The following is a 12,223-nucleotide window of genomic DNA, read 5'->3' as shown; positions in this document are numbered from 1 at the left end:
ACATCGTCATTATCAACTTATCGTAACAGTTGCAGGCTTTTACAAGCAACGATTAAGCTACCCAGCATTGTGATCCATGCTGCATTAGATAGACTCACTTTTATATGTATATACATTTAATCCTGCATGAGAAACGAAATATATATAACTTTGTCTGAGCCCATCAGCATAATCAGTGTCATCACGGTCTATTTATATGTTGAGACGAGTTACGGTGGTGCTTACGCGGTTGTACGGGGAGTCCTACGAGGCACTGGACCACGTATGTCATCCGAGGCAGTCGTGAATGTTCCTGTATGTGATTCGGACCCTTCCTCGTAACTACGAAATTAGTTGCTAAATCAAAGAAACATAGCGTTTGTGCTCAGGAAAATTCTCATCTAGAGATACAAAACACAGCTCCAAAAAATATGAAAATGTAATGTGTGCGCGATAAAAGTTGTTTTTAAAAGGAAGTGATACATTTTAGATCAATGAAGTCAAATTGTAGCCAGGTTCGATTATCAAAACACAACTCACCCTGCATTCTCTTTTTTCCCCAATATTACGGAACTGAACACAGAAGTACCATTAGATAGTCAATACGAACGGAAGAATAATTAATTTGTCAACGAGCAGAAATACCAGTACAGAATGACGGTTGAAAAGGAAAAATGCATAATAGATGAATCAAAAATTCCTGAACGAGGCTCGTGGGCTAGTAAGACTGAATTCATTCTGTCATGCGCTGGTTATGCTATCGGTATTGGAAACGTCTGGAGATTCCCATACTTATGCTACAGAAATGGTGGAGGTGAGAAGATCCATTGATTGGCATAATTGCACAATTATTTTTGCTATTATTTCTGCTTTCCATGTTCTTTTTTTTTTAACTAATCGAATTATTTTCAAAGCAGTTAAAAACTTTTGGAGTACTTCGCATGTCATTCCAATAATGATGGATCATTCGACTAATCTGATGCAGAGACGAATTTCATTAGACGTCACCGCTTAAATTCTGTTATAATTCAAGGCAACCCATGTATAGCAAATCACGTAACCTGAGGAATTACGCCGGTGGGAATTTTATAGAATAGAGGACGTCTCTTCGCAAGATATACAGTTGTATTTCTGTATGTGCATATGTGTGTCGCACTTTTCATTCAAACCTCTTGCCCCTCTTAAACGACCGAACTCTTTCAGCTTGACGAAATACGCGTTGTATTTAGCATCTCCTTACACTTCCTCGTGTCAGAGTAATTCATCAATTAGAATTGCCACGCGAGAACTCTCAACTTGAGATGTGGCCTTGTTCCAATCTCATGATAACGATCAGACTAAAGAGGCTATCGCAGATAATTATTCCTAATTATTACTTGATCATTCCATAAAAGTTCGTCCAAATTCGTAGTGATACTCATATATCAATAAACTTTCATTAACAAGCGTTAACGGAAATAGAAAATTACGGTACTGAAAAGGAAAGATCATAGTATATTACTCGTTAATACCTTTCACTTTTTCCTCTATATTGTAGCCACATGTATGTGACTTTTTATATTGGTGTTGAAACAATTTCCGGTATAGAGAGAGAAAAAGAGGCAAGAGGGTTTTAACAATTGAGGCTCTTTGAGGTCTTGATTGAATGTTTCCGACTGAGCGTGCTGTTAGTATATTATTCATTGGCCATGAAAAATGGCCTTAAACACTACGTCACTAACAAACTACTCTGCTGTTTTTCGATGCTGGTACTATATATTTATCTTCTGATACAAAAAATATAAATTGAAGGGATTCAAATGATGGCACACTGAAAAGTAATCAAGGAAGGAGCATACCGTATTCCATCGAAATGACAACGTATCTATTGGGTCTTTTTATACTTTCTACTACAAGTGTTCAAAAATGCTGTATGCTGTATCCTTCGTAAAAACATTTAAATTTAAAAAAATACATATTTGCTAGTAAAAAGAGTCATATCTTAAGGTCTGGTATCGAACCTGTTAGACATTAAACATCAAAAATTTTTGTTTTCAGTTAAAAAAACATTAACGGCTATTCCTGCTTAAACGATGCGAAATTTGGCATGCATAATTTAGAATGAAAAGCTCGGAAGAGTGACTTGAATACAAGCTGGGTATGTGCCTCCATGTGTGCGGATGTGCGCGCGCGTGTGTATTGATAAAAAACGGCTCATCCACAGGTGCATTCCTGGTACCTTATCTGTTGATGCTCTTCCTTTGCGGCATACCTCTCTTTTTTCTGGAATCATGCTGGGGACAATTTGCTGGGACAGGATGCATAACGATGTTCCGGATGAGTCCATTGTTCAAGGGTGCGTCAAAGCTTAATGTCAAAACTGTATGGCGATACGTTGGGATATCTAAAAATAAACGCAGAATAATTTTATAGGAGCGGGATTTGCCATCGTGATTGTCAACATTATTTGTACTATGTATTACAACGTGATCATCTCGTATCCTATCGTCTTTCTCTCGATGTCATTTAGGAGCAAACTTCCTTGGGAAGATTGCAATAATCCTTGGAATACCGACCAGTGCATCAAGGTATGAGAATATCTTCGTAGAATGGGAAAGCCAAATAGGGATTTCTGCTTTGTCGAGGAAGGGGCGAGAATCCCCCCTTGAATTATTAGGGAAATGATTCAGGAATATATTCTGCAAGTCAGTGCTGAATCAAAACTCAAAATAATACCCAATATGCGGTCAAATTTCTATCTTATGTTCGTAGTCCGTATTTCCGTTTGAAATGAATTCGTTTTTTAAATTTATGTCTATTTGATTTTAAGGTTTTCTCAGCTTTATTTTCATTTCATACAGTAATTTATTTATGTTCGCGGAAAAAAAGAACAATGTAATGAAAAAAGTTGACAGTATTGGCATATCATTAAAATATCAAAGAAAAAATTAAAATATGACACAGGTCGATGCTTTATAAAATGTTCGTTCATGACGAACCTTGCAAACAACATAAGTTTGTGGTTCTATTTGATATTTCATAGTAAATAAATTTTAGCAGACAGTTCAAATAACAAGTCTCCATATTTTATGAAAGTTTAAATATAGGCGCGTTTTATTTCAATCGAAATGAAATGGAATGACGCGAAGAGAAAACATTGTCAAAAAAAGATTTTAGGAAGAAGAGAATTGAAAAAAATGTGGCATACTTTTTACACCTATTGGAACAAGTTTGAAAAATGAGTACAAAATATTTGCGAAAATACAATTTTTGTACGTTTCGTAAAAAGAATAGAAAAATTTGGAAATGTAAAGAACCGAAAAGAGGAGAGGGTGTACGTATGACTCACACCTTTCTAGTACAAAATAGAACGCCCAATCGGCATTCCCCAACCAATAATTGGAATTCGACGAATGTAAACAGAAAAGTTCTTACCTATTGGAATGAAAAATGGTTGCGCTACCTGAAATTCCTTTATTAACAAAAGCTAGTCGCGTGTCGCATGACTCTTTTTGAAATTCAACTCTTTTTTGCGACATTCCTACTTCAACTGGAGTACTTGTTACAAAATACAAAAGCATTCACATATCAAAATTCTGGTGTATATCTATCAAAATGTAACCCTGTGAATTCGGAATGTATATTCTTTTTTTTTTAGAACCTAAAAATATGCAAACTCTCATTACGGAAATATTTTTCTTTCTTAAAATTCACATGGAGTTTCCAGCTCCAGAACAGAATCATTTCTTTTATGTCAGAGACGTTTGTTACTTTTAATGATTGATCTTCAGATCAACGATGGCGCATTTCTCAATGCATCAGATAAAACAGCACTTTTTCAAAGAGTCAGAACGCCAGCCGAAGAATTCTTCAGGTATTTTCTATTTTATTTAGTTACTGCAAAGATGCAAACAAATGATTGATATTATGCATTGTTTCCATAGCAATCATGTACTAGAAATATCGGAAGGAGTTCATGAAATTGGAGGAATTGTTTGGCCCCTTTTTACCTGCAACCTCATCTCTTGGATCGTTATCTACTTGTGCATCAGCAATGGTGTCAAAAGTGTCGGGAAAGTAAGTAATTGATATTACTCATTTAAATCATGACAAATAATTCGATCACAATAAAACTTCTTCCATAGGTGGTTTATTTTACTGCAACTTTTCCGTTTCTCGTCCTTTTTGTTCTCTTTATACGAGGAGTCACGCTACCTGGTGCAATGGATGGAATTCTCTTTTATATTAATCCAAAGTGGTCTGAGCTAACGAATTTACGAGTAATATTTAAAAATATCAATTAATAAATATATAATCATGTCTAGTTACACATTCTAAATGTTTGTGACTTTGCTATTTTGCCAGGTCTGGGCTGACGCAGCTGTACAGATATTTTTCTCTCTTGGACCTGGTTGGGGTGGCATAGTCAATATGGCGAGTTACAACCAATTTCGAAACGACAACAGACTGTGAGTCACTTTCAGTTGAGATAGCATATCTGCGGGACTTTGATAAATTCAACGTTGGCATATATTGAAAATGTACGAACGTTTTAGGGATTCTATCCTAATACCGATTTTGAACTGCGGGACGAGTATATTCGCTGGATTCGTTGTTTTTTCCGTTCTAGGGTTTATGGCAAAACAAACAGGACTCCCGGTTTCTGTCGTAGCAACGGGCGGTAAGTCTAAGTTCAATCGGTATGTCACATGAAATGATGGATGAACATTTTTTAACAGGGCCATCACTGGCTTTTGAAACTTATCCGGAAGCTATAGCGATGTTACCATGGCCACAATTATGGTCTATTCTTTTCTTTACTATGCTCTACTTCTTAGGAATGGACAGTTGCGTGAGTTTTGTTTTTTAAAGTAATAAACATATACTTATTTTTCTTTACACCTTATAATAATACTATTCTTCTCCAAAAATTTAGTTTGTACAAATTGAGGCTATCATATCGAGTGTGACGGATGCATATCCAAGTCTCAGAAAGCGGAAAAAGCTCGTTGCTATGCTATCCATGTTCGTACTATTTCTTGGGTCGATCGTTTACGTGACGAATGTAATGTTAATAAAAATTTTAGTTTTTTTTTTACTTCGCATTTTCAACGCGAGGCATTACATACAATTTATTTCATTTTATTTTTTCATTGAAGGGTGGAATGTACATACTACAAATTTTTGACTGGTACGCTGCTTCCATTTCCGTCATTTCCATCTGTATCATCGAAGTTATAATCGTTGGGTGGATTTATGGTAATTAATTGATTTCAGCCCAACTATCGGTTAAAACGTTTTCACAATATGACTGTGCATTATCTTTTCAAGGATGTGATAACTTTGTACGCGACGTTGAATTTATGCTAGGCAAAAAACTTCATCCCTGGTGGCCTTTTGCCTGGAAATACGTGACTCCAATAATCCTGATCGTAAGTTTATGATGTAATTTATGTCCACGGGGTTTTTACTTTTATCTATTCGGACACATTTTTCATCAAATTGTCACTTGGCAGGGTAAAAAATACTTCAGTGTAGGCTCAGACGTTCGCTTTTCTTCAATGCCAACTAACCCTATTACGAGCTATATTTATGATACTGAAATATTGGAATGTTTACCAACAAATACTGATGGATAAAAATATACTGGTGGAAATTTTTATGGTGGGCAAATAGGACGCCAAGTTTCGAAAATTTGTAGTTCCATCATAAACGAACATTGCTATATTCCACAGCTACTATATTAAAATGATTGAAATAGAAATTGAATAGTTTGGCATGTATTGTCCAGAAGGTGAGTAGGAGAGAGTGCACCGTTGATAAATTGTAAGGCATGGATCGATGATGGGGTGCAAAATTTCGCAATCCACAAACGATAAGGGAGGAATCGTACTTAAGGTAAATGTAATAAATCCGTGGTTGGTGTGGAAGGTGAACAGAAATTTCATGTCGGCTGATCGTGGAGTTAATGCTTGCATAAATTGATGGAATGGATAAGGTCAATAGAATTTAATCAATCGATAGAATGGATGCGATGCATTAATGTATATCTCGGTGCGCGAGCGTAAAAATGATATGTTTTTATTCTTAGCTTTCTATTTTTATTCATGCATCACAAGTTTTTGAATTATTCAATTAAGAAAATTTTATTCAATTTAAAAATGTTTTTGTATTGAGTAGTTATGAATATTGTTATGCTCAGTAGGGTTGCCCTTAATATGCTGGGTAAAAAAAAATTGATCGCGCCGCCCCCCAAAACGGTTCCAAATGATGAAAAAAAATCTACGCAAAGCCGTAGCTATGTCCGGTAAGAGGAAGACGTGCCTGTAAGCATGAACTTGGATTTAAATATCAATTTTTCTAGATGATTTAGTAATTTTTTAAAATGTTGTATTTCAGTGAAAAATGATCGTATCGAGGTCTAAAAAAACCCATTTTGAAGCTTCAAGTTTCTAATTTCAAGATCTTATGACGAAAAAATGCAGAGCTACATGTTCTGCGCAATTTTGAGAAAAAGTGAGAGAAAAAAACAGCAAATTTTTATGCTTTTTATCAATTCCACAAGCGTAGATTTATTTGTTTCAACTAAGCCATGGACCGAAACGAAGTATGGACCGGATAGCTGGTTTATTAAGCTTCAATTTGCTTTTTTTAAAACTTGGGTAGGACCATTTTTTGCTGAGAAGTTGAACTTTGAATCAAGAACTCTTTTGTCTTTGATCGACGATATCTCGGCAACCAATGGTCGCACAGGAAATTCAAGGGCAGTTCTGGAAAACTGGGATGAATGTCCTACAAGGTTCCGTTGCAATCTTGAAGATGAATTTTTTATTCCATCCTTGTCGTGAATTTAAAAAAATAGGAAAAAAAAGGTAATTTATAGTTTTTCAGAAGCCCTCGTTGTTGGAAGCCTTAAGAAAAAAATCAATTTTCATCAAAAACTTTCGGAATTTTCTTTTGTATATTTCAACCTTATTTATGGGAAAAATGGAGAAAAAACTTAGAAATTTTTTTTTTCATTTTTGTCATGATCATGATTCGTTTAACGTAAAAAACGTGACCCTTAAATTTGTTTAATGTTTGACCGGTTGCAACGAAGAAACGATTGGTTAGATCGAAATGTAACTTCGCAGGGTTTTTGGGGGTATATTCAGCTGTAAATGGCATACTCAACATCAGTCATTTCATGATTATTGGAAATTTGGCTATTGACTTTCTGAAAAACCATAAATTACTTTTCCTATTTTTTTAAATTCACGACAAGGATGAAAGAAAAATTTCATCTTCAAGATCGCAACGGAACCTTGTAGGATATTCATTCCAGTTTTCAGAACGGCCCTTGAATTTCCTGTGCGACCATTGGTTACCGAGATGTCGTCGATCAAAGATAAAAGAGTTCTTCTTAATATATGGGACATCATACGAAAAATACATTAGATTTTATTATTCCAAATTAATGAATTGAAAATTTCTCTGAATCTTCTTGAATAGCGCTTAATTATGTGTGAAAAATTTGGAGAGGTTTCACCGTCTGGTAATCGAGATATTCATTGTTGAAAATGACAAGGTTAAACATGGGCTCTTATGGAAGGCTTCAAAAAATTGCTAACTTCAACAATAAATATCTTAATTTCACGACGGTGAATCATCGGCATATCCCGCCAGAAGTTTAATACTGTCTTAAGGTTTCTGTTTAAAAAATTTTAATGTGCAAAGTTGGAAAATAGTTTTAACATAAGATACGCTTCAACCTCCTTAATTCAAAGTTCAACATCTCAGCAAAAAATCGTTCTACCCAAGTTTTTAAAAAAGCAAATTGAAGCTGAATAAACCAGCTATCCGGTCCATACCATGGCTTAGTTGAAAAAAATAAATCTACGCTTGTGGAATTGATAAAAAAGCATAAAAATTTGCAAATTTTTTTCACGCACTTTTTCTCAAAATTGCGCAGAACATGTAACTCTGCATTTTTTTCGTCATAAGATTTTGAAATTAGAAACTTAAAGCTTCAAAATGCGTTTTTTTTAGACCCCGATACGACCATTTTTCACTGAAATACAACATTTTGAAAAATCACTAAAAATTCGGAAAAATCTTTTGATCCTTTAATTTTTTTTCGTTAGTGTAGTATGGAAGACCTTATTATTTGATCTGGATATTGAATACTAATATACAATAGCTTTGGAAAATAGGAAAAAAAACATTGACACATAAATCAGATTTAAAAAACCGAAATTTCTCCAATCATGCAGAAAAATTGATATTTGAATCCAAGTTCATGCTTACAAGCACGTGTTCCTCTCACCGGACATAGTTGCGGCTTTGCGTAGATTTTTTTTGTTATCATTTGGAATCGTTTTGGGGGGCGGCGCGATCAATTTTTTTTTACCCATATTAAGGGCCACCCTAATGCTCAGTATTATTTTTTCTGAATTGTTGTCGTCAGGATATATATTTTACTTTTACTGTCAATGAAATTTAAAGATTTCGCAAGTTATTCAAAAAAATATATCCATATATATGGAAAAAAAATCGAATTGAGTTTTTTTTCAAGTTTTACACTAGGCTAGTTCATTCACAAGTTAATCGTAATATCATTTCGATATATATTCTAAACTGCAAAAATAAAGGTTATACGACAAAATGATGGAATAAAGATCGAGTTCTGGATTCAAAACGGAACTATAAAAATTTAAAAAGGTTCGAAAAATCTAATTTCAAGAACTCCGCATACATGAGTATACCTAAGGACTTTTTTCTACAGTCAATTCTAGTCAGTTTTGATTATGTTACTCAACAAAAAAATGTGTAACTTACACTGTCTATGCCGGTAGCACCGTAAGATTTTTCTAAATGCTCTTAACTTTATGAACCAGAATAAAAAATAATTCAGGACGGGTGGTTGAGATTTTTTAACGATTGCTGTATTTGTTATAAATCATACATACATCAATAGATCGTACAATCACAATATTTTTTAAAAAATATTGTTTTTCATTTCTGACCCATCCGTCACTCCAAATTGTGAATCAATCGATGATAAATAAAATTCTTATTTGGAGTGATCATTATTTTTTCGATAGAAGCATACGAATAAACCACTTACATGTTATCACTGATAGGTTACCGTCTACAGATACATAAGCGCTGTAGAAAGTTTTCTCGTAAGAGACTTTTCCCCGATGCACGTCGTTATCATTGTTTCAACAGTGTGTAAGATCAAAATAATAGCATTGGCGATCGGTTGAAAAGCTCTCTGCATATTTATCAGTGAAAATTTCCATTTATTTTTTGCCAAAAATTATGATGAACAGCTTAAAATCCAAATGACTGCAACCAAATTAAGAATTCAGAATTTTCTTTCAATTGACAAAAAGAGACACAGAATTTTTCATTCGATACTTGTTCTTTGTTTCGTACATTATAAATTTCAGATCAATTATCGAAAGGTGTATATGATAATCTTGAAGTGTAACTGTGTGAGAATCGTAATAATTCTGTTAAGCATAGTAGCAAGAATATTAATAATGATTTTTTGTTCGCAGTGCATATTTTCCACCGCAATAATTTTCAACACAAAAGTGACTTACAGTGGAGTTGAGTTACCCGATTGGGCTGCAGGCATCGGCTGGTGTTCCTGTGTTACCAGCATGATTTTCATCCCTGGCTACATCCTATATCATTTCTGTTCAACTAAGGTCAATAAAAATCATTGATACCATTTGAGTTTCAAAAGTAAAGAACGATTTATTAATAAAAAAAAAAACTTGTTTCGAAACAGGGGAGCTTCAGGAATCGATTAGCGGTGGGGATACATTCGACTGCTGACTGGGGGCCTCAAAAACACCCAGATCGAGAAGCTTGGAAAAAATATTGTGATGAAAGAAATCCAAGCTCCACGTCATCTGTCTTGAGTTCAGTTAACGTGACGAATCTGTGAGACAAAGAATAATACTTCTGAAAATTGACCTTCTGGATTAGTATCATGGGTGTACACAGATATAAAACTCCGTATATAACAACGAATAAAGTAGTCGAATACAGTTCGATGAATTATTCTTGTTGTTTTCGTACAAACGTTCATTTATTTCATAAAATAACAACGTTAGGCAATAGCGTCATTTTTTCAGTGTCAAAAAAGATCGAGAAAAAAATATAACCAACAAAAAAATATTATCGGTCATTCAAAATTCCTAGTCAAATCGTAACTCAGGATTCAGTGCACTCTTGTACTAAGCTGGCATTTACTCCATTGTAGCTTAAAGTTTCGTTCTCTATAAAATGCGATCTCAAAAAAATAAGAACTCCAGTGAAGTTATTCCGGCAATCAACAGTAGACCAAGACACCGAATAAACACGATGAAAACCAAAAAAAAGGAGAATCCCGTTATTTTCACGTCCTGTATCGATCCCTATGATAAGCCGTTGCGATGGTGGGAAACTCAACATATAAAATATGCGTAAGTACAAAATATCGTATTGTCAGGATAAAATAATTTTAAATGTACCCCGCAGACTACGACGAATGTAAGCTATCGATCTTCAGAAAATAGGATGTGGCCAGTGATTGGCAACTATCACAATTAGTGTAGGTAAAGTTTTGATGATTTTTCAACGTGTCGATCATCGCTCTGAAAAACGTCAGCGATAGCACGAACGGTATTTGTGCGATAAATCTAGAAATGTAATTATTGAACGGACGAAAACCCTATTCCATTATACTGAGTGTCCCAAAAATTATATCACAGCATTGTACATATTCAGAAATTTCGCCAATTTCGAATTGGCATCGGGATATTTGAGATACCACAAAGACCTGAATTTTCCCCATTCTGTTGCTTATAAATAAGTGAGAATTCTATTATTGTCTGACAACGTTTAAAACTTGATTCAATGAACTCCCTTCGAAATATGCAAATAGAACGTATATATTACTAAAAGAATAAAAAAAAGGCCAGAGAATACGAAACTCTATCGGGCGGCTGGTAATTCGTTTAAAGTTTTCTTATTGACCCGCACAAGTGAAGAACTATAAAAATCAGAATCGTCCTTGTCTTTCAGTAAGCCCTACAAACTATTTCCTATTTGTTCTTAATGTCTGGAGTGCCTAGAGAGGTCCACTGCTGTTCTTATTCAGTAGTCCAGAGTAATTCCTAAATATCTTTTTTCCATTTTACATTATTAATACTCGAGGTCTGTGGAGATTGAATTACCCAATTTCGTAGGCGCTCCGGGCATCGAAGTGATTCAATCCTACAGGTTTGTATTGAAGAACCAAATAGTCCATTACTTAAACGCCATTTTCACTATTTTCGTTTTTTCATCATTTCGAGTTACTTATTTTTTGTGCTTTCTAATTTTTTTGATTCATGTTGGTAAGTAACTGAGTCCGAGCCAATTGTCCATCGAAAATTATTACAATTTTTTTTTTAATTTTAATTTAATAATCCGAAAGAGCGTGATATCTTCTATCAAAATTGTCTTTATTTCAAAAATGCAAACGTGATGAAGAAAACGCAACTTTCATTTTTTTCTAAAACGGTAACGTGATCTCGAAACGAAAGTGAAGTAATATGATCCAAGCAATATTCGATCCTTTTTGTATGCAAAACATTTTCAATTTGAATGAATAGAATATTTGTTAATTTCTTAAAACAAAACTCCGCGTTTCTCATGGACCTTTCAAATTTACTTTCTAAATTAAGAAGCTCGTAGTTACAAGATATACGTGATGTTGTTTGTGCAATGAATTTCAAAAAGTTATTCCAAGAAGTCTTCTGACGTTTTCTTTTTTTTTTATAGTAGTTTTGAACCTGTATCATAGAACTGCAATGGATACCTTCAGATGACGAAAATTTCGTGGAGCGTCAAATATGCCGGGTATTAAGATTAAAGTTCGTCTCCGAATGATTGCATACATAAAAAATTTCCAAAATTCATTGAGCGCAATGTATGTTGTATACATTTTTCTGCGATAATGACGAATAATAAATTTAGAAAGTCATGACAGAAAGTCTGCGTCGCTTCAAAAATTGGATCGTTGCCATGCTGGCCATAACTACAAATTTTGTGAATTCACGTGATCCATATTTCTACTTGTTAGCTGTTTTTGTGGTTAAAGAAATTGAGTAATTTTTTTTCAAATAATTTACTCTACAGATGTTCTCGACGGTACCGAGATTTGCACAAAAATAATGCAACTGATAAAACTCAGTTAATTTTCGTGAATATAGAACTGATTAAAGTTCAGCGTGTCTGTTAAATT

General features: G+C 34.3%; 1 protein-coding gene across 4 annotated transcripts; it reads left to right on the top strand.

The window, feature by feature from the left end:
- The first annotated feature begins 265 nt into the window (after positions 1-265).
- LOC122408306 (sodium- and chloride-dependent glycine transporter 1) lies at positions 266-10,001 on the top strand. 4 transcript variants are annotated; one of them, XM_043415015.1, is made up of 15 exons: positions 654-793; positions 897-2,116; positions 2,183-2,314; positions 2,392-2,546; positions 3,750-3,832; positions 3,903-4,035; positions 4,104-4,238; positions 4,324-4,427; positions 4,515-4,639; positions 4,698-4,810; positions 4,895-5,023; positions 5,118-5,217; positions 5,290-5,390; positions 9,504-9,656; positions 9,740-10,001. In XM_043415015.1, the coding sequence occupies exons 3-15, from the start codon at positions 2,209-2,211 to the stop codon at positions 9,896-9,898; spliced, it is 1,596 nt and encodes a 531-aa protein (XP_043270950.1). In that variant the 5' UTR covers positions 654-793; positions 897-2,116; positions 2,183-2,208; the 3' UTR covers positions 9,899-10,001. The 4 variants fall into 4 exon arrangements, with proteins under 4 accessions (XP_043270949.1, XP_043270950.1, XP_043270951.1 ...); XM_043415016.1 differs by having other exon boundaries at positions 656-793; positions 2,017-2,116; XM_043415017.1 differs by lacking the exon at positions 654-793 and having other exon boundaries at positions 903-1,112; positions 2,017-2,116.
- The last annotated feature ends 2,222 nt before the right edge of the window (positions 10,002-12,223 follow it).

The sequence above is a fragment of the Venturia canescens genome, chromosome 3, assembly GCF_019457755.1.
Source record: "Venturia canescens isolate UGA chromosome 3, ASM1945775v1, whole genome shotgun sequence".
NCBI lineage: Eukaryota > Metazoa > Arthropoda > Insecta > Hymenoptera > Ichneumonidae > Venturia > Venturia canescens.
Note: the sequence above shows the minus strand (reverse complement) of the source record. Positions and strands in the feature narration are given on the sequence as shown.